Source organism: Geospiza fortis, unplaced genomic scaffold, assembly GCF_000277835.1.
Source record: "Geospiza fortis unplaced genomic scaffold, GeoFor_1.0 scaffold138, whole genome shotgun sequence".
Lineage (NCBI taxonomy): Eukaryota > Metazoa > Chordata > Aves > Passeriformes > Thraupidae > Geospiza > Geospiza fortis.
Window position 1 is genome coordinate 12,025,224 of NW_005054307.1, and position 25,582 is coordinate 12,050,805.

The following is a 25,582-nucleotide window of genomic DNA, read 5'->3' on the forward strand; positions in this document are numbered from 1 at the left end:
TTCCATCATATTTACACAATGCCCAGATAATTCTGTTGTCTTCTTTTTGTCATTACAGCAAACCATGAGGGGGAAAAAGTGTTACTTCTGTCCACATTCTCAAAATCAAATCTACTTTTGCATCATGCATGCCAGAGGAAAAATGTCACAATTAATTGATTCATAAGTATAACACTAAAATTACTATTTAAGTCAATGTAATTGAACAGAAATTAAAATGTAGTTTTTAATTGCATATTACAACTTAAATGGTAGCACTTAGCAGAAAGCGTTAACTCATTTATTTTTTAATTGTTAGCTGCTTCAAGGCAATTGTTTTAATGCAGAAAAAAGTGAGAAGCTCTTCAGTAAATTTGATTGTAGGACACTCAGGCATGTAGATCAAATAAAATATAGGTGAATAGGTAATTAGGTTTGGCCTGCGATACATTAATGTGGAGACAAATTCCAAAAGAAAGGGAATTAATGGTTTTCATTTCATTCTCTCTCAAACACCACTCTATTTGGATTCTTAAATGCAGTTTGAAAAGTATTTCCATTTGATAGAAAACATGAAATTGAAAATCTTCTATAGTACATAGGTCAATGAATTCTTCAGGAGAATTTTGTAAATTTCATAAACTTCAATAAGTGCATAGGGTAACAAGTCTCAACAGATCACATGTGGCAACTTATTTCATAATTACTTGACACATTAAAAATCTTTAGCCATGCTAAATTCACTGGAGAAGACAAGCCCAAGGGCATGCACATACATTAAAGCATATGATTAGTCCTTACTAATAAGGACTGTTTTTCCTTGCAAGGTTATTATTTGACTCAAAAAGTGTCAAATATTTTACAGCATCAGGCTGTATACTCTTCTTTTATCAACTTCAGTACTACATGGCATATTATGGGTATTCTGAAAACATTACCATATGGTATTTAAATACCATTCAATACTAAACTGTCCTGGGATGGTGTCATAATGAACAAGATACTATCACACAGCTAATCCTGCTGACTGCTCTGCAGTGCTGTCCTCTTCTCCCTCTTCTATCCTTTGTCCAGCTTTTCTGTCAGGCTTCCTGGCACAATTTATCATAAGATAAAGATCTTACTTCAATAACATTTGGATTTGTTTGTTTTCTGGGTTTTTTACATTGGTCTGTTGCTGGCAACATATTTATCCTACCTTCATTCATCTTAAATAGCTTATCCAAAATCAGGGGGGTTTTGTGTCCCCTGACTTCCTTCAAATATAGTTTTAACTGTCCCCCTCTGAAGTACTTCACTACCACAGACAATATCTAAATAATGTTCTTCCTTTCACATAAAATGCAAGTAAATTCTTTTACTAGCAGTGCTATCTTGCTCTAATGCCCTAAGCCAGTCTGAATATTCTGATCTCTTAATTTTTAACTTAAATGCAGGAGGTACTTTGCATCCCCACAGTGTGTAGATGTAGTGTAGAACCCAGTACTATGTAAGTATGACTCAAGTCTATTGGTATGCTAAAACCCAAAGGAAAAATTCAGCACCCTTCTACAAAGGAACAAGATATCCAAAGATCTTTGTTAACAACCTCAAGCAGAGCAGTTCCAAAAACCTCCCAAAATTCAAAATTGTTAATTGTCATGAAATACATGTAATTGAGAATAAGGGAAACACTAGTCAAACTAGTTAAAACATATAAACAGTGAATCTGCCTGTCAAATTCCCAAATATAACCACAAAGTTTGGGCTAATTAAAAATCAAAGGCAGCCTTTTTTTCGTATGGATAGATTTTCCTTCCCATAGTTTGTGGCCACTTCAAAATGTACCATTAACGTCAGTCTCATTCTTTCTGCACTCACTTTCCCATTACCAGGCAAGTTTTCCAACCAAGGACAATAAAAAAAGGTCCAAGGCAGTGATACATAGCAGGTACTGGTATATATCCAGTCATTGGGACCAGCATCATTAAAAAAACTCAAACACACTCATACACTAGAAGTTACAAACCTAGATCTTCTACTGATATATTTTCTTTCTAGACCTATTCAAAACCACATTTCCAATGTGAATTACAAATATCACTGAGTAAATAGTAAAAATGGAAGTATTATGTTTTCCATGTTCTTGTTTGTATGTTTCTTAAAAAAAACCAAACCCAAGCACACAGTTAACTTTATGCTTAAAAAAAAGACCACTAGAACAACTTTGGATGGTCAGACTGCTGATGTTCCCTAAAGAGGTCTGTGTACAAAAATCTGATGCTATACAACACATCAGGTAAATGCACACTGTAAATGCATGCTTACTTTGGGACAGTCTGGGGACTGCAAAAAACCACAAGCTTTCCACAGTACTCAACTGCAAATGATGCAAGACTATCCACTCCTTCACAATTTGCATCTCAAGTCACTGTATTAAAAAAAATCTGCATTTTGGAAATGACAGAAAATGCCATCAATATAATAAACTAACCTCACTACAGTGTACCATTTCTCATACTGTGCCAACTTTAAGAGTGCTCTCCTCTTCTGCAAGTTTGGGTAAGTAATATATTACCCAGTAGCATTTTATAAGAATGGTTATGAACACAACTCCCATTCCTTTAAATGGAATGCAATTGCATGCTCAAGTGTGCTGAACTGAGAGTTTGAAGACTAAAGGTGATCTTTTCAAGACTACATCCCGCCTGACAAAACCCATACAGAAAATGGCTAATTAACTGGATTGAGATTCTCTGAAAATTCTGAAGTGACAAAAAGCTTATGTCAGAAGCATTAAATTGCTCCTTAGCAAGGCAGGATTACATATTTATCTTTACAACAACAACAAATGCCAAATCTCTCCCACTTTTCAGTTTATTTTTAGTAATTGGAGTTTACCATAGATTATAGTTTCTGGGTCATTTCTATAAAAAATTTTGACCAAACCTCATTAAAGTCACGGCCCCAGGAAGAAAAGGAAAGGAAAGCAGCAGCCTATACACTGTGAAAGAAGGTAAGATGCTGAATCTAACCAGATTTTAATTGGTTTGCCTGGAAAATATTATACAGAAACATCACTATGGATTTACACTTATAAATTAAAACTGGATTTATTTGAAGCTAACTTCCTTCTCCAACTTAAAGATAGCTAAAATCGTATGAAGAAAAGTAAGTAAGCATTTTGCAACAGTTTGCATTTTCAAATTCATGTTAAAAAGCCAAAAAGAGCAGCAGTGAATTGAACTACAGAAGTCAGTGCTATAAACTGCAAATTCTTTCTGATCCCTAAGTTGTGGATCCTGTGAAAATCCCATTTCAGGGATATTTAACATCCTTGCCTCTCATTTGTTGCCAAAATTGTGAGGATGCCAGGATTGTTGACTTGTTCTCTCTCTTGGATGGGCAGGCAAATGGGGCAAGGTCACAGTGATTAACCAGCTTTCACATCTTCTTCCAGCTCCTACTCCTGATATGTGCAGTTACTCCTTTCTGCTTCTTTATTCTTCTTTTTGTAGTTGAGATAGGAGTGGCTTTGTTTTGGGAAGTGAGTGAGGGAACTCTGCCTAGGAAACTAGGATGCCCAACACCCCGTGACTCCAACTGGGCTAAATCATAGCGATCCCATCAGATGTTTTTCTACATCTCTCCCAGGCTGAGAGGAAAACAAAACCAGCGCAGCAAAAAGTATTAATTACAAAACCACTGCATAATTTCTTGCAAATGTATGTAAAATGGATATGACCTTCAGGACAGAAGAGACACCAACAATGACTAAAGTCAGATCTTCAAGGATTGACTGGGCAAGATCAATTTCCAGTTTCTCCTCACAGGAATGAGGTTTCTCTTCTGTCAATTACCATGTTTTTCTGTGATAGACAACTATTGTGTCAATCTTAGAAGTGCAACAGGACTCGAGACCTGAGATAGATTAACAAGAACAACCAGAGCTAAAAAATTAATGTAAAAAGCTAGAGAGCCCTAACCCGACCCAGGCAGGTGCCTCAACTGAGATTACAGTACTGCCCAGTGCAGAAACAGAGTTGCATTTTAAAAACACTGTGTGTTTTTCCCCACAGGTCAATACTTTGCACAATTAACTGGAGTTCTTCGGTAATCTTCAACTGACAGACTCAAAAAACTGAGGACTACATACAGAGAGTACATGTGTGAAACTAGTCAGATTGAATTATGGCAGCAAGTCACATCAATCACGTCTTCTGGAACAGAGATTCAGTTGGAAAACTACTAAAAGCTAAAATTTGACACCACAACATCTATAGCATGGTGTTGAAATCAGTGTATTACTCTTCTTGTCTGTACAAGACAAGAACCCATGCTACTATATTTAATTAGAAGGAAAGTTTAAAAACTCAATCAAAATCAGGAAATATCAGGCAAATGTCAACTGTATGGCCTTAATTCAACACATATGCATGGTTGATTTATGTTTTAACTAGTGCATAAGTGTTTATATAACACATTGTTACTATCTTTAGGAAATGTCCTTAGGGAAATATATATTTTGGCTCTTTGTTTCCTTTGCAATCTAGACCGAATTTTGGTTGTGCTGTGAAACATACCATTTCCAAACCGCCTTATTTTTCTGGCTGTCACATAAAAGAATTTCTCTATATAATTTAGATAAATTTTAATATTATCTTTAAATGTTCATAGCATGACTTTCTTGCTTGCAGTTCTAGCTAGCCTGAGCATGGTATATTTGAAGGCAGGATATTATTGAATTATGTATAGTCTAACAACACACCATTACTTTCTATACATACAAGAATAAATAAAGAAATAAAGTTTCCTGTGCTTTGTTAACCTAACCTAACTAAAGGTCAAAGAGAGAAAGGCAAAAAAAGAAAATACATAAATTACACATACTTACACAGCAGCTATTCAGTTTGTGTTTCTTCACAGTCTTTACATATTCATGACCTATTACAGGCAAAACTCTGTAACTCTTGTTTTTATGCTTACTACTTGTGGCATTTGTCTCAGTCATAAAAATATTTTCCCTGAATCCAATGCAAGGAGAAATTAATTACTTCATTATGTGTTTACAAATATAATTTGTTCTTTGATGTATATTTGCCATAACATTGACGTCATCAACTTGAGATGCTAGTTAAAGAATATATCATCATCCTATCATTTTATTCCTCCTCCTTAAGAAAACCTGAGGACTAAGAAGCCTTGCATGTTTAATACTACAGATTAAATTAGATTCCTGACCCTAATGATTTGATAGTCACAGCTCAAAAGCAGACAAGCCCTATTCTAGATTTAAATATATGGGTCATCCTCTCCAAGGAAAACTCAATAATTAAAAATTATTTTTCTTTAGAATCACACTTATTCTCTCCTTAAAGCTACTTGAATCCAAAGTAAAGTACTTAGAGGCTTAAATATTCAATATAGAAGCCTGAAAAGAAGGTTATTGTTTGCATTTAAGGAAAGATGACTCAAGGAGTATGTAAAAGTAAATAAATTTATTGTTTCCAAACAAAATAAAAACTACACCTACTGTATAGAAATATGCTAAATACACTAATTTCCTAGAAATAGACTGCTCTGGTTCAATAGTCATGTAAAGGAACAAACAAATTACCCAGAAAACCAACAAAAACTTGGCTGGTAATTATAATGCTTGAAAAATTGAAAAAATCTTTCTGGCTGTTTTCTTCTGTTCATTAGGCTGAGTTGGTGGCTAGCAAAGAGGAAAAGAAAGAGGAATAGAATCACTAATATGTCATTAATTACATAAACATTTTAGAATAACCAAGGTGTCAAGCTATTTTATTGGTATATCCTGTTCTCTACATCACCAACATAAAGTGTAACAAAAGGATGCCTTCTCCACACTCTCCCTGGGTGCCAGGGAAGGTCATGGAGCAGATCCAATTGAGTGCCATCATATGTGCAGGACAACCAGGGGATCAGGCCCAGCCAGCACAGCCAAAGGCAGGTCCTGCTTGACTGACCTGATCTCCTTTTCTGTGATAAGATGACCACTTAGGGGATGGGTGAAAGGCTGTGGATGTGCCCACCTGCACTTCAGGAAAGCCTCTCCCACCATGTCCCACAGCATCTCCTGCAGGAACTGGCTGCTCATGGCTTGGCTGGGGCTCTGCTGGATGGGTGGGAAACTGTTGGCACGGCCGGGCCCAGAGGCTGCTGGTGAATGGAATTGCACCCAGCAGCGCTGCCCAGGGCTCAGTGCTGGCACAGCTCTGTTTCATGTCTTTATCAATGATCCACATGAGGGGATCCAGGGCACCCTCAGGCCCTGCAGACACAGCGAGCTGGGTGGGAGTGTTGAGCTGCTGGAGGGCAGGAAGGCTCTGCAGGGGGATCTGCACAGGCTGCACTGATGGGGAGAGCCCAGAGCTCTGAGGTCCAACAAGGCCAAGTGCCTGGGGCTGCTCCTGCCCTTGGCTCACAACAACCCCTGCAGCTCCAGCCTGGGGCAGGCTGGCTGCAAAGATGCCTGGAGGGAAAGGTGCTGGGGGTGCTGCTCAACAGCAGCTGAACATGAGCCACAGAGTGCCCAGGTGGCCAAGAGGCCAATGGCATCCTGGCCTGGATCAGCAATGGAGTGGCCAGCAGGGCCAGGGCAGTGATCGTCCCCCTGATCATCCTCACTCAGCACTGGTGAGGCCACACCCCCTTGAATTCTGGGTTCAGTCAGAAAGGAGGCTCAGGGCAGATGAGATAACAAGCACTAGGACAAGAGAAAATGGCTTCAAATTGCACCAGGGGAGTTTTAGATTGGATACTAGGAAACTTTTTCACTACAAGAGTGGTCAAGTATTGAAACAGGCTACCCAGGGAAGCAGTGTAATCACTGGTCTTGAAAGTTTTCTAAAGACTCACAGATGTGGCACTTAGATGTGGCTTAGTGGTGAACATGGTGGTGCTGAGATGGACTTGATGATCTGGAGAGGTCTTTTCAAACCTAAATGATTCTATCATTCTAACTTATCAATATTTCATCACTAGATTTCTGTTGCACAGAAGAAAAATACATTGTTCCATACCTGTCCACTGACCTCAGACAAGAGCCAAAGAAAATAGGTAGATTTAAACAATTATTTCTAAAAGCATGTGTATAATTTTTCATTAATAGTAATAATGCTAATGTAAATATGCCAACTGCAGGAGTATCCCATGTAATAAACTGTAGTTTTTTTCACATGCAAACCCCAATATTCTGCTCAGGCTGAGTCTGCAATATTTGCAGTGACACTAAGCATAAAAAATCCCAGGCAAGTCCGAACTCTTAACACTTTCAGTAACACTCTAATGCAGATTTTATTTTTTTTAAATGAAGCACTTTTTCAGTAACACTACGTTTTTAAGAGTTTGGTAATAGAATACTGAGATTTTCACCTCAGGGTTACTAAATTCAATATGGCCCAGATCAATAGCAACTCAAAGTCATCACCATTTGATGAGAATTTGGAGCTCAGGTTAAAATGTATTATGAACTTAGACTACTTCAGTGAATAGCTTCATAACTGACACTAACATGTATGGTTGCTGGCAGTCTCAATACAGAGCCTTAAATTCACTGGGAACACAGAGAGATTTACTTTCTGGACCTACAGTAATCCTTCTGAGGCAGGATTAAGGCCCAGTAGCTCTCACTATGAGGAATCTCAGACTGTTAGCTGCTTATTTGTACCTGTCCCAAGAATAAAAGAACATTGGACAGACACACTTTTCAAGTAGTATATTTGCTTCACTGCTTAGAAAGAGAAAATAAATTATTTCAAAACTAGATGACCTCAGGCTGCACACCAGAACAGAATAACCCTTCCCCTCAAAGACCAATTTATTAAAACATCTGGTTTACACAGCACCTTAATCCTGCTAAGATACAAACTGCTTGCTTAAGAATTAATATTTTTTAAAAGCCTGGAAACTGTATTCAGGTAATCTGTCATATGACCTCTGATTAGAACAAGAACCACATTATTTGCTACTAATGAAAAAGCATACTCAAATTTCAAAGCAACACAGATGTGGGAAGATCCAAGGCAGAAGAGAGCAGGTGGCAGGCTAGCTGGCAATTACAAAATGTACAAGGTTATAAAATGACTAAGACTTAATTGTCAAATCTATACATTTTAAGCTAACAAAATATTAATTTAGTGTTTGTATAGAATTTTGCCTTTTAATGTTAGAAAGCAGAAAGATCTCTTCTGTACATTTAAAGTTATATCACTATTCCACAGCCAGCTTTCAAATAAAACCTTCATGATTAAAAAGCTCATTCAGTTATCAACACCCTGTATCTGAAACACAGTGCTTTGATGGCCCAGGCTGAGAAAAACAAAAGCACAAAATGTACTTTAACCAGAAAGGAGCTCAGCACCAGAATGAATCAGAGTCTACAGTTCAATAATTAAGAAAAAATTATAACTACCATGTTTCCAGCATCTACAATAACCTGTGTAAAAACAGTGCTTATGTATAAAAGTATACTTATACAAAAGTATACTTAATAAAAGTATACTTATGTATACTTTTATTTCACAGTATTTTTAATAATCTTAATTTAAAGGTTAACAGTATATCAAATGCAAGTGTTGTATGCTCTGTGCACAAAAAGTTTTTACTACTCCTGCTTTAGTAAAATCAAGCCAGGTGCTCCTGCAATATCAAAAACACCCAAATGCCAAGAAGTGCTGCAGATAACATGAAAAACAAAAATAATGAGAAACATCATTTTCTATCCATACATCTGGTCCAGCTGGAAGGGATCAGGCACTGTCTTTCTCCACCTTTATCTGCTCTTTACAGAGCAAGCAAATATCAAAAGGTCAAAAGTATTCACCAGTCATTGAGACAGAACTTGGAACTCTATCTTCACAGATGAATGAGTGAAATAATGATATGAAATGGAGATTCCAGTGGAGACTATGAGGAATCTGTAAACCAAAAGGAATTATAATCCTGGTCCCACTGAAGACAATGATGTATCTCCCAATGATTTCTTAAGGGCCAAGACTTTCATGCAACAACAGTATTCTCCACATAAGCAATGAACTCTCATGAAAACAACATGTGGTACGAATCACATAAAATCAAATCAGAACAAAGTATGAGGGAAATCCCACTGAGAGAAATGATTCATCAATAGCATGATTCCAAAAACAGTGAAGACATATATTCTTGCAGAAATGACTGAACAGGATCAGATGTAATGAAATATGTCCTCTAAGAAGTTCCTTTTCTTTCTAACAGCTCCACATAATAGGTTGCTCAACAGGGAAGTAAAGGGTTTAATGGTAACTAACTAGTGGCTTAACAACTTATTCAGGCTACAAAATAGCACATCTCAAATGAAGTCCATTCTCTCTAAATTTCCCTTAATTACTAATAAGCATCTATAGAACAAGTTTTCCAGTCACCTTTTCGCGAGATACAGGATAAAAAATTCAGAAACTTTTGCTAAGTGAACTAAGATCTCAACAACCTGTCAGATCTTGCAGATCTCCTTCTCAGAAACAGAGCACCAACATTCAGTCACAAAATCAAAAGAATCTTAGAAATAAACTTCACTTGTTGTGCTTTGAAGAGTTTTGTTGATCAGCATGAGAAGAGCTTTTAGCAATTCCTCCCAGGTTCTTAGTCATATGCAGTTTGCATGAATAGTATAGCCAGCACTATATGAATATGCAATTTAGTCCTAGGCAAGTATATAATTTTCTATATAGCAAAAAAAATCCTCTCTAGAGTCCCATTACTTCATTTCCATGCTCTCAAATACAACTGAGTCAGCTCACACTATTTCCAACAGATCAAGTTCAAGAACAGGATAGATGGAAAGGTTTCATAAATGATATAGGTAACATGATCTTGGTATGTGCCTCCACCTACATGTGTTCCCAAATCTGAATTTATGCATCCTGGCTGCAAAGCAAATTGAGTATTTCTTTCTCTCTGAATTTAAGTCATAATAATTAGTAAGTCATAATAAATTATTATAATTTTACCTAAGACAAAACTGGAATGGACTGGAAAAGCATTGTATCCCATTATTCCCACACAGCCCCCCTTTTCTGTGATCCAAAATTCCAACTATTTAACCTTCCCTCATAAATCAGATTTTCTAAATTTATTTTTACTGTTGACCTAGTCTTTCTGTTAAGTATTCTTTTTTTTTGAAAAGTACAATTACAACCATACAAAGTGGTTACTAAAGATGGATGGATCACTGCTACATGGAAATACAGAAAAATTACCTCTCTGTTCTGCAATACTGATATTATCTGACTATCTTCAAATAGTTTGCTTTCTTTTATTATTTCATTTAATTTTTGGTTCCAACTAAAAAATAACAACATGGCAAGATTAGCTCCTTATGGACATATGCTCAGTGCATCTGAAATTTGGGCAGAAGAATAACTTTACAAGGCAATAAGCATGTCTTCATCCAGCTATGTACCCTTATGAAAAAAAGGGAAAACATTTATCTTTCTCCTTCCCTTGGTAGATCATTTTACAATGCCTAAGAAGGAAGCTGTTCTTCTCTATAGCCTATTCTTTATTTACTTCAATCCTTAAATCCTATGGAAGCAGTAACCAAAAAGAATAAATCACAAGGAAAATAAGAACTCAAAGTATTCAAAAAGAACAAATCAACCTAAGAACTGAACATAATCTAATCTTTCTATCAAATTAGGCACTTTGCACAGTACAGCATATCCAAAACACTAGTTCATGGATTATAGGCACTTCTAAAGTAAAAATACCAACAGTGCAGAGCAGCTGATGAGCAATATTCAATTACTGTAATTATTTACATTTGGGATGCCAATAGCAGGGAAAGCAATTCCACTTCTTACTCCTGGAAGGATGACAAAGTAATGTACTACTTTATCAAGCTACTTCGATGTTGTCTGGTACACAGTCCACATCCCTGAGCTACCACAGAAGACAAGGGAAAAAGGAAGCTAACAGGCTTCCTTATGAGTGAAGAATGACAATCCCAAGAAAAGGTCTGATAGCAAAATGATTTATGACAGAGCAACGTTTTCCTAAAGCAAGCAGAACTGAGAGGGGGACGTTACAGTCCACTTGGATTCACATCCGTGCTAGAGGCAGAAAAGGGATGTTGACCCAGTTCACATCCATGATGTGATGAACAATATGTATTTCTGAAATGGAAAATGTGTCAAATGACAGTTAGGAACAATTCACTTGTGTACAATCATTTTCCCAGTGAGCTTATTACAAATCATGTGACACAGTGCCTCTCCTATTAGATACAAATGGCTCCTCTAGGCTTCTGGAGCCAGTGACACATATTCTCCATTTCTTTTTGCAGTTTATAAATGTGTTTTCCTCCACAACTGTATTAAATGTTGATGTTGCATTGTGGTAACATATTAGCTGTCAAGCAAAGGAAGCAGAACTCATCACAGTTTGTTCAGGTCAAACACTTCACCCAAACAGCATACCTACAAACTGCCTGCTTGTCCCTAAAAGGTTAACCCCTTTTGTAACAGAATGCTTTAAAAAATACATTAATTTATCAAAGCAATGAGATGCAATACTGAACATCCAGATGAAAGTGTAGAAAACCAAGTTAGTTTTGTTGAAGACATCTGGAAGGATCTACAACCAGTTCTCCTAGCAGTGTCTCTGAAGACACAACTTCTATATATTTTGTGAGGAGGTATAAATTTATAGATGGAATAGGCCCAGTCTTATTCAATTTCTGCATTTTCATGAAAATTCAAAGACAGATTCAATTTCTGTCAGAGGAGAAGATGAGTTTGGGGATCTAGATGATCAAGCATGTAACCAACCCAACTTTGCTTCAAAGACACCCTTCTCACCTGTTTTCCAAGGAAGGCAGACTTTCAAGACAGCAGACTAATTTACAACGTTTATTCTCAGTTCCAACGTGAAGATTACACATTTTCAAGCTAGTATGATTCAATAAAATTAACCAGAACAGAATTATACTAACTGCCACTAAGAACCCTTATCTCTGAGTAGAAAGAACCTTAACAATAGGCCTAAATTGAATTGTCAGAACTGTTCCATGCATCAGATAAAATGCACAAAGTACACAATCAGTTCTACAATCAAAAAACAATATAACTCATATTACAAAGAGAAGGTTTCCTCTTTTTCCTTTGTTTTCTTTTAACAGAGAAAAATCTATTCTTGCAAGCAAAATGTTATTAACTGCAATTAAGAGAAAGAACCAAGCCTCATACAACTTGACAGCATTATGTTCTACTAATTTCTAGTGAACAAGAATAGTATTTATATTAGAAACCATAGAGAGCTTTCATATGGCTTAATCAATGACATCTTATTATAACAACATTTCCAGTATCATTACACAAATTACACTGAACATTAATATAATTTTTTCTGTTATATCTCTGTCAGACAATTAATACCTCTCTACACTTTAATGGTATATGAATGTTGTGGTGGTATACACACAATATTCTGTTTTCCTGAGAGGCAAGCAAATGAATCAACATTTAAGATATATAACTATATGAAAGATTTTGAACCTACCTTCTTTTTCTGGGCTCTGTTCCTGCCTCCCAACCAATCATCCATCTGCTCCTCAATCTCTTCAATTGAAGCTCCATGATCATAAGATGGTATATACCCACTTGATTCCAGGGCTGTGTATACAGGGAATTCCAGTTTTGGTTTCTTGACTTTAGGCTTCTTCTCTTCTATACAAAAGTAAAAAAATAAGAAAAAGTAATGCTACTAGTACTGAAAGGCATGCATAATTCAGAAGTAGGTTTAGCTCCTCATCTCTTAATCCTATCTTAAAATTTCCACTGAGGAAGTGCCTTCAATTTCTTTGTTAAAAAGAGAACCAGAGTTTTGCATAATAATTTTATTTTTATTAGAAGTAAATGGCAATGCACCCACTTAGACCCTCTTCCATCTGAACTATGCTGGAAAGGGCCAGATGAGTTAGCTCTCGTTACTGCTACACCACTTGGCAAAGAAGATTAGTACAGGCAAAAGCACAGGAGCTGTTAAAAGATTCTGAAGTTCAGTCAGCTTCAGAGAAATTGGCAGTTATAAAGGTGAATTTTAGACAATTCTGTACTACTTTATGGTCAGCTATGCTAAGCAGAAACTTCTGAGTCAACAGATGGTTTCTCTATTCTCAGATTTCTCAAACCACAAACAGCTCTGTTCTAGCACTTACACATTTAAGAAGATTTAAATATTGGACCTCATTTCTAACACTGATTACTGTTTTCTGCTCTCTCTGCCCTTCAAATGGTATTAAATGGGAGCAGTAAACTCATGGGAAAGAAAGGAAGGAAGGACCACAGTAACCTAAACCCCAGCACCTAAAAATGCCTCCACTATATAAGATGAACTCAAAAGTAAGATTTGAAGCGGACAAATGACAGAACTTTAGGAAAAACAAGATGAGGAGCAGAAAGATGCTTGAACACTCAGAAACCATCCAGAAACCTCAGGTGTGTCCAGTGGGACTCCGGTTTTTCCTCGTTTTCAAAATATGCTGTATTCACAATGACCGAATGTCCCTAAACTGAAAGAGCTGATCTAATACTCCACTGCAACCAAGAAGAAAGTTCTACACTTGACTCCACCTTTTCCACTGCATAACTTTGTGCTCCTCTCCCTCCTATTGTGTTTCTACAATCACCCAATCACTCAGCAAACTATTTCAATTTACTAAGCAAGTAGAAAACTGCTCTTAGTACTCAAACAAATAGAAAAAGGTCCAAGTCATTTAAAGGTGGTGGGTAAGGAAAAGAAGAACCACACTTGTCTGATCAGCTTATTTGCCTTCACAACCATGCCCTAATTCTTCAGAGGAGAAAAATCTGTTTTTCATAGAAACCTTTAAATAATTCCTAAAGAAGACAGAGGACCCTGCAGACTCCAAAGCAGAATTTCTTTTCCTAATAGTATATGTGCAGAAACAGTACAGTGAAAAGACTCCACAGATTTGACAAACCCTAGGAACTGAGTATTTAAGAAAACAATAAAGGGACAGACAACTCTTCCAAGTCCAAAATGAACAGAAAAGTCATACAGATCTTGAAAGTTAACAGGAGGATGAATGAGCTTTTAAACTTTTCACTGTTCAGAGTTTCCCTGTACATTGTTCAGAGACCTTTTTTCATAAAGAATCTTTACCTGTCAAATTTCAATAAATGAAATATTAATTTAAAATTTGGATTTTTTTTTGCATCCTTCTGTAGGGATGTGTAGAAAATATAATGAAATGACAGATACGCCTCAAAATTAAGTGAAAATCCGAAAGTGCAATAGCAGCATTTGTCTCACTATGCAGATATTAGTAAAGACAACACAGGTATCATTTTTTGTTTATTTCAAAAGGTAAATTTTATAATCAAATCACATATATTAAATATTATCTCATTTTACTCCAAAACTGCCATGTATAACAGCTTCTAGAATCTGTTAAGATTTGTATGGATAAGTAACAATAGTTTTACCAGCTCTTCATTGCAAACACTGATACCAGCAAAAATGTTCTAGGAAGTTAACTTCAATGACAATTTTCACCACCTTATTTCAATCCCTCCAAATAATCAAGCACACACTGTGTGTTCACTTAGAATTACTTAACAGTGGAGACACCCATGACAGTTGGCTTTTCCTGAATCTTGCACCCCATCATCTATTGCTTATTAATTTTCCCCATCAAAATCTGCAAATATTTAAAGCCCAAATGCTTCTAATCAACATTTAAAAATCAAGAGCATAGCCTGGAATAGGTCATCTAGGCTCTTGCTGTAGTTTTGGAAGTAATTCTGTAACTATTTCCAGAGAACACTGTGCTCCACTTTAAAATGAGGTATCGAAGACAGTATCTAGGCTTTCTTCAGGCAGTTAAGTGACAGAGGAAGACCTAACATAGATAAGACACCCTGCTGTTCGCTGACTATCAAAGGAACGAGAAATCCCACCTAGAGAAGATGGCTGTACAACCTCAAACAAGCACTCAACCAGAATTAAAAAAATCTTATCTCTACTGTCTCCCATGCATATACAAAAAGATGAAGGAGTTCAGCATATCTCTTGATACCACAATGGCTGCCATATTGAATTAAAAAAATAAATAAATAAAATTGAAGTCACAGCACCTTTGACATAGGGCTCCCAATAACCTATCAAGAACAGCTTCACCTCAGAATTTTCAAAGCCACTTTTTAGAACAGGAAAGCACATAAAAGCAGTTTAATGGTAATATCTTAAAGTACTTTAGACAAAGGAATTTCAGAAGTTATGTTTAGTGGTATGAAGCCTCAAATTAAGGCAGCCAAGCCCTGGTGCTCTTTCAGATGAGTATTGAGAAAGCAAAACAGACCACTGGAACTACTTCAGCCAAACAACAGAAGTCCACAGGAGATACTCAGGAAGAAAACCTCCCTCCTTTCATGTTCTCTTTTCACTATCAGCAATTCAGTTGGCAGCCTAAAAGACACTTCTGACCTGACCAGGCACTTTGCACTGAAGAGAATATGGACCAGGTTTTCCAAATACTGATGATACCTGGCCAGCTGAATCCTGTATCTGCTGAGGCTTGACAGACAGCCAGGAAGTTGGTGCAGCTGCCCAGCACCAGGACCTAAAGTAAGGATGCATTTGATTGTGCTGACAGCAGTGACAACTGCAGCTGTGATTCAGAGTTTTGAAACACAAGTGTTCCCTTAATATTTAGTGTCATTTTCTAATGGTGCTGGTTTTAGGCCATCTACTGTAACAGAACAGGCTTTAAAAAGACATTTTTCTCCTCCAGTCCCAAATATTGTTTAAATATTGTTACATATAAACCTAACTAAAATGCAGGAGAAACATTAAAGATTTCCTAGGTTCCTCTCAATTCTGTGACAGTGAGCTCAGTATCTGCTGGACACCCAGTCAGACCACAGTGCCCCATGTGGGCACCAATATACAGCAAACCTTCACTATAACCAGAGTTACTGGCACTCATACAACTAAACACAGGGGAGAGAAAACAATCTTAGTAAAACAGAGCCTGACTTCAAAAGGGTATATTAAAAACTTACTCTCATTACTATTTCTGGGAAGATAATGTACTTTAATTACCAAATTATAACATAGTAACTTTTTTAGTCTATTAAATAGAATTTAAAAAACAAATGGAATTTGGGTTTTGTGCATATGGAATCCAAGATCATAAGCGCAATGGAAATTGTTTGATATCTACCAGACCAATGTCAATTGATCAGTATTTTACACGACTCATAACTTTTAGAGAGTTCTAGTCTTTTTTAGCAGAAGGAATTTCGTTTTATCATTTCCTGAATTCATACTGCAAAAAAACTAATTTTCTACAAGTATTTTCCACCTACTAAGAACTATCAAGTTCTTTATCAGAAGAATAAAATTGAATGTGTAGTTAAAAACATAAGAGTTAAAAAAAGAGAAATGCAGTTACATCCCCTATGTTTGAACAGCATATAAACAGTCCTATCACTGGGATGCCCAGACATTACAGATAACAATTAGATAACTCCCCTAAAGTACAAAATTTTATGTTTCTAAAGGCCTCCAATGCTATTATTCTACTGGCTCTACATTTTACTAGTTTATGGTGCCATGATCAGAGTTTTGAAGCCTAATTAATCACTTGCACATAATCAGACACTTCCTCATTAGTTCTTCCACCTTGTTACTACATCAATTTTATCACTGGCAGAATTAATAGTATCTAGCTAATGGTTATTTGCTTTAAGATACATCATGCATTAAGATACTGTCAGATAAGGAATCTGCTAGACTTTATGGATCAAGTGCCATGTAATAAAACAGTGATGCTTTTTCCATAACAAATATCAGAGGTCCTGCATTTTGAAGTTTTCAGAAAAAATTATATTGATTTTACACATTAGCTGATCTTAAAATAAAGAACTCAGAGATTTTTTCCACAAAAAAAAAGGCAACTGCTTCACAGAGGAAGAAATAAAAACAAAACTAAGCACTGAACTTCTGCAAAGAAATTTTGACACATCAAATTGTAGCTCTCTGTAAGGCTTCTAAGCTTTAAGCATGGGAAAGAATTCACAGAAAATACAGTCAAAAAAAGACAGTGATATCTTGAAAATCAAAGGGACAAACTGCCTGATACCTCATGCATTAGTAAGCAAGAAATATGACCACACAAAAAGGTAGACAGCAAACATCTTTTGGGCAAATCAGTAAGATACTGCACTGAGACCTCTTTTTTCAACACAGTTCACTTACCTACGCAACTATGAAAGACAACCAAAGCATTTGTAGCATGAAAATTTGTTGAAAACATGACAAGAGAAAAATTCACTTACATATACAGTAACACAATCAGACAGAACACAAAGAACCCAGAAGCCTGGAAAAAAAATTGTACTAAGGTTTTGACAGTATATTGAGAAAATGGAGCAAACTATGTTCAATATCAATGCAAATACAGGGCAAACACACATATGCTTTAAAAAAGGTACACATTTCTATACTCAAAGTCATTGAGATTATATGAACATATAAGGAATTAGAGACAGATATATATACGTCTTCTGCACTGGGACATACAAGCTAGTTTATTTTTGAGCAAACTGACTGAAGATATGCTCAGGGATGAATGCATCCTCAGCTACAAAAAACTTCTCACAAGCTACAGCTTTTGATGACTTTCATCTTTTTTTCTGAAGATCTACCCTTCCCAAAACTTCCAATTTCCCCAAAATACAAAAGGGTTAGAAACAAGGCTCCAATATTTAAGCATTAATTTGCCTTCCAACAAACATATAATGAAGTATGCATGCCTCTCTCAAATGAGCCTCATGCACTGTATTTTTGCAGAATATTTTCCATAAAGTCTAAAGCAACTTTTGTGGGGAGAAGTATCACACAAGCCTAGTTGAAACAACTGGGAGAAATACACAAGCTTAAAAGTTCAAAATTCTTTCAGCAGGCCTGCCAAAACAATCAGTGAAATGGATGATACATAGTTTGCCATAATTAGGCTTCAGAGGTAACAATTAAGTGATCAGAACATTCACACCCACACCAACCAAAAAAGCGTGCATTGCATAAACTAATTTTCTCTGAACCTGCCTGTCAGCAAATCATTACTCAGCAGCCATGTCAACGCTGCATTTTGGCAGAGATTAATACTAAACACAATTATCCAATGTATTTATCAATTATTTGGAAGGAGAGTAACCTTCAGCAGAGAGCTAGATTCTACAAATTTATTCCAAATGGTTCACAGTGAAGAGGAAAGCACAAGAAAAAGTAGGAACATGGACTGGCTGGTAGTTTGGGACCAATCAAATCAAAAGTGTTTTTGAAAATTACACAGTTGAGGGCCTTATGCCACATCTGCACTTAGAAGGGCCTTTGGGCAAGGAACCTTTGATATCAGGGCTTGCAATTATGGTGGACAAGCAATCCAAAATGAGCTATCAGAGCAATGAGAACTAATGTAACCTGTGATTCTGTAATAACCACAGAAGAAACATGGTTTCATAATGAGAAGATAATAAACTTCAGAACATTATATAAAACCCAGGGCCCAACACTTCTAGATACATTGCAAAACTAAACTGAGTACAGAAGATCTACAGAAATTAAGGGATCAAGAAAGGCTTTATGTTAAGAAAATCTGCAGATAAATAAAATGTTTTTTAGGCACACACATGCTAATAATGAACAACTGAAAGCCAAATCTGGAGAAATTCATACTGAAATTAGGATATAACTATACAGTAGCAAAATTAATTGTCTGAACAAATCACAAAGAACAGAAGGCATCTCAAGGTTTACTGATCAATGCTGTATCTTGAGTAACAAGGAAGTGCAATGCTGAAAGTGCACCACTGGTACAAGTCAAGTAAGACAAGTCAGGAGAATCAGTATTTTCCACTGATTTTTACCTGTAAGAGTCTGACATAGACCCATTGTACTAAATGACCTAATGATGTTTCCTATCCCTAGGTTTCATGAAACAATATAAAAAGCTATGCAAGCAGCGTGCTCTATTCCAAGCTGTCAGGAAAGGGTGACCAACCAAGCCTAACCAAATCTGATCAAATGTATTAAAGGTTTCACTACAGCTCTGGATGTGTGGTGGTAGGCACTTGGGTAAGAGTGCTGTAAGACCCTGTGGAGAGACTACCACATCATAAAAGCCTGACACAGAAAGGCAGCTCATCAAGCAGCCACAGAGTTGTAATTTCGTACTCGAGTTAAAGCTTGAAAGATGGAGCTAAGGAAAAAGCAGAAAACTCCACATATTATTCAACATGGTTTATAACTAGAAACAAAACAGTTTCCTGCCACAGATTGTTCCAGATGCCTTGTACATTATGGCAAGAATTCTAGATTTAAAATGCAAATATATTTCCTAACTGGGATGCCAGTGAAGAGTTCACCTGCAATACTTAGAAGGCACCTTTTTTTAAAAAAAGACATATTTTAAAAACAAATTTAAGTTTGCCTGCTGAAGGTCAGGGAAAACCAACTCAGAAGAATGGAAAGTAAGAGAACTGCCAAGGTTAAGTATAAAGAAAGAAAAATAGATGTGGTTTCCCCAAAATGGACATCATTGAAAGAAGTACTCCATGCAAAAACAGCTTGAGAGCTGCTAGGATTTGTCCTGATAACTACTCAAACCTTGCAATTTAAATTTAAAAACTGAGTGATCTATCCAGATTGCATGCCTATGTCATCTCAGTTTAATAATGCCTATTCAGTGCAGCTAACACCTACTGTACTTTGCATCCCATGACTATGAGGAACAGGGATATCCATTGGGAGAGAACCACTCCCTGATGCAGGGATCACACACGTGACATGACAGAAGAGGGAGAAGTTGGAAGAAAGTTTATTAATTAATTAAAGCACTTCCATTTAAAAATAAAACTTTGTGTTCTTACATCTAAATGTGAAAAATGCATCAGAATATGTAATGCAAACCATTTCTATTTTTGTGCCTAAAATACACAGCTCCCTGTAATTCCTAAAAAACCCTATTTCCTAGAAACCTAAGCTTGTATCATAAGTTGCTCTATTTTTGTAAGGTAAAGTTGCTATATTTTATTAAGGTAGTATAATGACAGTTTTGGATGGATTGAGAAGTGATAAGAAACACTGCAAAAGTGCCAGAAAAATAAATCAAAAGTGCATAATATTAGCTTACCAAGAAATTATTTCTTCACACTCCTTCCCAAAAATAGAACTTTAATGACATCTCAATACTGTCCTCTCTTACCTGTTCAGCAAACTACATTTTCCTCCTTCAGTACCTAACTCTGGTTTTGTTTCAAGATGCCTACAGAATACTGCACAGTTTCAGCAGGAAAGCAGACAGACAAGGGGGCAAAGCAGCAGTCAGGGCAGGAAAAAAACAAGCACTGTAAAACAGCTATTGCTAATCAGCATGAGATATATGTTTACTCAATTAAACAGACAGAACCTTTATTATGACCTCGCATCCCAGAGATAGTGTCTAAAATTAAGAAGAATGGGGGCAAACAAAATGCACATTTGGTGATTTATAACCTTCCTATGCTAATTGTGATATGACAATGCACAGCAACATAATGAAATAAGCAAATGTAGCAGATGCTTTGCATGCAAGCTTCAGTTAAAAATGATATCATTTTTTTTTTGCCTACAGTAACATGTATGCATCTCTTGTTTCTCTCTTGGGAGTCTTACTTATTAGAAAAAAAGGTAACTGACAGCTCATTCTGCTGCCCAGCTCTAGCACTGCTATGGCTGACCAAATAATTCCATGCCAAATCTCAAACTCTGCTAATTACAGGTGGTGATTCTCAATCCTGCCTGCTCCCTGCCAGCAAGCCTGCAAGGGGAAGGCAGGATGCCAGTGACACCGGTGAGGCCTGGCCCCTGCTCACACCAGTGACACTGGGTCACCTGGCAGACATGGCAGTCACACCAGTGACACTGGGTCACCTGGCACCGCCAGGGGCACCCAGCAGTGTGACAGGGGACAGGGTGGTGGCTTCTGTGAGAGGTCAGGGGTGACTTGGAAGGCCAAACTCGCACCTCTCAGAGGTGGGCACTGCTCCTGGAGTTAACAACAAACAAACTGACTCTACAACGCACCTGGCAGCAGGGAAATACTTAAAACTTCACATGTGGCCTTTCAGTGACACACAGGAACGTGCACAATATGATGTTAATAACTTTACCCTTTCATTTGCACTTCTGTTTTCAAAAACTAGTCCTTTTAAAACTCACAGTAGTTCACAGGTTTCAATGAGGAATGCATGCCAGCTATTTTGAACAATGGTAATACATTACTATCTGACAATTTAACAAGTTTTTAATAACCCGAGTCAAGACCCTTTTCAAGGACCCATTTTGTGGTAGGTATCTCAAACATAATGGCAGGCCTTCCTAACAAGCATTAAATGCACTATTTTGCTAGATTTGGCCGGGGTCCATGATGCTCATGGAGATGCCGAATGTTATCCATTTTCCCAAAATAAATTCAGTTACTGATAAGCTGGCAATTATTGCTGGAACTGGATCTCTTCATTGATTTTACGAAATTTAGCCACTTTGTGAATATACATAATGCAGCTGTATTTTAAGTACCTAAAGGCTGATGCTTACTCCAAGCTACTAAATTATCACAAAGCACTCAATGCACTCATCAGAATAAAGAAACTTAAAAGCATGCACTTAAGTACAGTAAATAAAGCAAGCATGCACATACAAACACGGACAAAAAACTGTTAAAACTGTCTTCAGAAGAGGGTAGGTTTAATCATTGTCAAAAGCAAGTAAATGAAAGAAGAAAAGGAAAAGCCACCTATAACTATTCTGAATGCTTTATTAAAGGAAATGTTAATTGCCTTCTCTGGTCTTTTACTTTATAAGAGTATAAAAACTTTAAAGTATTTATTTGAACACTAGCACAAATCCACCTCTGAAGTCTGCATCCATCCTTTTGAAAATTCAAATAATAGTCACTTTCTATCACAAAAATCAACTCAAAATGAACAAAAGAATTATTAAACACATTATTAAAAAATATTTACAAACAATGAGAATACAAAAATGCTCAAAAACCCAGGAGGTCACTTCTGAAAATGTACAGTACATTTGAGATCTTCCCCTCCCATAAAGCAACATTTCTAGCAAGGTATGTTCTTCTTGCTATAATCTAACTGATCACCTGAGTTCTATGTTTCTATAGGAGCAAACCAGCAGCCTACTGCAAAATTAGCCACAAAAGCTTATTTAAATTTAACAGCAGTAGAGAAATATATAAAGCATGTATTTTAGAGAATTAGAAAAGTGTTCATATACATCCAATGTAGAAGGTATATTGTATTACATCTTTGTTTATTAAGACAGTGGTAAAAACTCACTCTGAAGTGTTTCAAGTTCAGCCTTAGCCAGGGCATCTTCTTTCTCCTTCATTTTTGTTTCTTTATATTCTACATATAATTGTCTGGCATCCTTTAAGAAAACGTTGCAATGGCATTAGCATCCTTATACAAACAAGTAATTGCAATGGCTCTGTTTTAAGTTCTCACTTAACCTCACAAAAAAAAATTAAGATATATTTGTTTCCTTGAGTTACAACAATTTTCAGTCTAAAACACAGAATTTGTGTAATAAAGGCTCAAATGTAATAGTGTTGATATCATAGACTCTGATGCTCATTGACAACCTGAAAAGCAAAATGGTTGGAGAAACTACCTCAGCTTTGCAGAGAGCATGCACCCACTTTGCTCAAATCAGCAATCTGGAAGTTCAAGGGAGAAAAAGATGTTTTTAATTAGAGTAGTGTGTGCAGGGACAAACAAAGGCAAGTGCTAGGCAGCAATCACCTTAATGTGAACTCATTAAAGTAACACTAACTGCATGTGCCAGCTTGTTCCCCCCCTTTTTTTTTTTAAATCAACTTCTACATTGCTATTAAAGTGTTGAAAACACACTTTTTTTTTCTCCAAGGATTAGATTCTAATCTGAAATCTATAAAGCAAATGTATGTACACATAAAACTAGAAGTCCTGTCACACATACACCACAATAATATACACCCTTCCAAAATCTGATGAATGAGTTATTATAGATTTCTGTTGAAAGCTTTCCAATATGAACAACCAGATTGCTGAAAAGTTTCCTTACTCTCACCAGTTTAAGAGAGCTCTATACTCATTCAAAACCAAGGAATCCACAATACAAACGCTGAAATAGAGAAATTGTTATTTTGCTTTATCAAGCAGAATGTCTATTGCATTACACAAAAATTAATTATAGTATTAGATAGACCTAATCTTCGATCTTTTTACCCAAAAATAATTTTTGGTATTATAACACTGACAGTACTGCTTTTTACAGATAAATTTGAATGCAGAATGTATTGTAAAATGGTAATAAATATTTTTTATAATTTCAACTATATTTAAACAAAATCTGGTATCATAAACATGAAACAAGACACCTTAAGAAATCTTGAAAAGAAAAATCTGAGCTAAGCAGTCATTATCACTGACTCTAATGGTAGAAATCATCCCACTCTCCCTGCAAAGTTGTTCTTCATGTTACACTTGCATCTACCCTTTTAAAGCTACTTGAAGGAGGCTGGAGAGCACATGACATGAATCATGACCAAGCTCTGAGAAGAACTTTGTAGTGGTTTGGAGACATCTCATTGATAAGGTCAGGATGCTTGAAGAACAACTCTGACAAATTCCCACAGAAGATCAGTAAAGCTCCACCTCCTTCCAAAACACCTTACTTTTTTTTTCTTTTTTTTTTTTTTCCTGGGTACAGGAAATAGCAAGTTTGGGGTGTTTTTTGCCGGTTTTATGTAGGAAATCTCTGCACCCAAAAGTAATTTCAAAGGGTTTACATAACTTTTTGTTTCTGGAACATAAGAGAAGAGACTCTTTCACATGCTAATACTTTTAGGAATGGGAAAAAGGGTTTTTTTAAAGTAGAGTTGTGGCTAAAAAAAAAGTGTAGTTACAGCAGGACTAGCATTAACAGCAGATATGTAGGCTTTGAGGAGACATATTTGAATCACAAAATTATTATCAGCACTGGTTCTCTTTTTGGTTTACCTGAAATAAGAATTCCCTACCACACTGGAAACTTTCCTTATACTCTCGAGGTTTGGCCTACTTGAAAAATTAAGAAACAGAAACAGCCATAAATGCAATAGTTCATTTCTGCTGAGTTTGAGACATTTGGGTTGCGTGGCATACACAGGACTCAGACTTATGGATATCCAAAAACCACTTTTGTTTAAAGCTATGATTTCAAAATGGCTACAATTAACTGGCATTTAAATTTAACCCATTTGACGCTGAAAGCCAATATTTGATGCTAAATTCTGGTGTAAAATCCATTATTGCTTGTGGGATCTCCAGACAGCAGGCACTAGGGGGTAACTGTCAATCTCTCCAGCACGTCAATCACAGAACAATTGGAAATGTGGCTCAGATGAAAATGAGACACAATAGCTGAACAACAAAGAAAACTAGTCAGAAGCACGTAAATGAAATATGGTAGAATTGTTGCTTTATAGATACAGAATGGATTATCACTACAAATGGAGTAATATGCAGGTAACAAAGGCAGCATCAGTCTTTTATCTTATCAGTAAGATTATTATGGCTGTGACCATAATAACAAAAAAAAGGGGAAACTACACACTTTAAAGCATACACAAATGTATACATATAAAGAAAAGCAAAGGAAAAAAAAACAACAAAAAGCTTAACTCAAAACAGATTTTGAAGATTTGAAAATCAAATCCTTCCCATAAAAAAATAAGAATGGCTCTACAGGTTGTAAAGAAAAATTAAAAGGCATATCTGAGTAAAGACTTTAATGACAGACACAAATTTTATGCGAATTAGAACCTTATAGGTCAAAATGAAAAACCACTGGAAAAACATTTAACATAGGAAGTTCTTTGAAGAAAAGTTCTGCCTTAATGTAAATAAGCCTCTTTCAATTCAGTCTTCATTAGCTTTCAATCAGTCTAAACAGGAATATTTTCAAGAATATTCTGTTTTGGTAGTGTAAGTATTTCAAAATAGATTTATGTTGAGATTTTTTACTTCTCCGAAGTGATAAATTTAAGCAGTCATTTTGTCTCAATACAAGCATTTTAGGGCCCTAAAGACACTGTCAATACAGATACAGTCTCTTCCAATCTAATGTTCCTTCCCCATGATCCAGTAACAATTTTATATCTCAAAACATCAACATTTTATACTTAATGTATACTTCACCTTCAAGACATAATAGACATAAGAAAAGTAATATTTTTGTACTTCTGGGGTGGAAAGATACAGAGGAAAGAGAAACAAATACAAGGCTTGAAACAGTTCTAACTAAAACTCCACCTTACCTAATCAGAAATATGTTCTCATTTGTAGGAGTTTAAGTCATTTTCAAACAAAACACCAAAACAAATACATTACTTCTTCTCACCACTAAAGCAGTATAATATATAGTTAAGCATAAAGAATAAAGAAGAGGGCTTATATATGCTGGTTTATTATAAGTTCAAATATATAGTTTCCAAAAAGGAACAGAATGAAAAAAA

The 25,582-nt window shown here is 36.2% G+C and overlaps 1 protein-coding gene across 1 annotated transcript in view; it reads right to left on the bottom strand.

Moving 5' to 3' along the window:
* Positions 1 to 25,582, bottom strand: part of DNAJC1 (DnaJ heat shock protein family (Hsp40) member C1) — a 167,562-nt gene that overhangs the window by 29,034 nt on the left and 112,946 nt on the right. Inside the window, exons 10-11 of the mRNA XM_031066833.1 lie at positions 22,383 to 22,473; positions 12,517 to 12,683 (exon numbers count right to left, since the gene is read on the bottom strand). Of these exons, the coding sequence (XP_030922693.1) occupies positions 12,517 to 12,683; positions 22,383 to 22,473 (258 nt within the window). The remainder of the gene's footprint in view (positions 1 to 12,516; positions 12,684 to 22,382; positions 22,474 to 25,582) is intronic.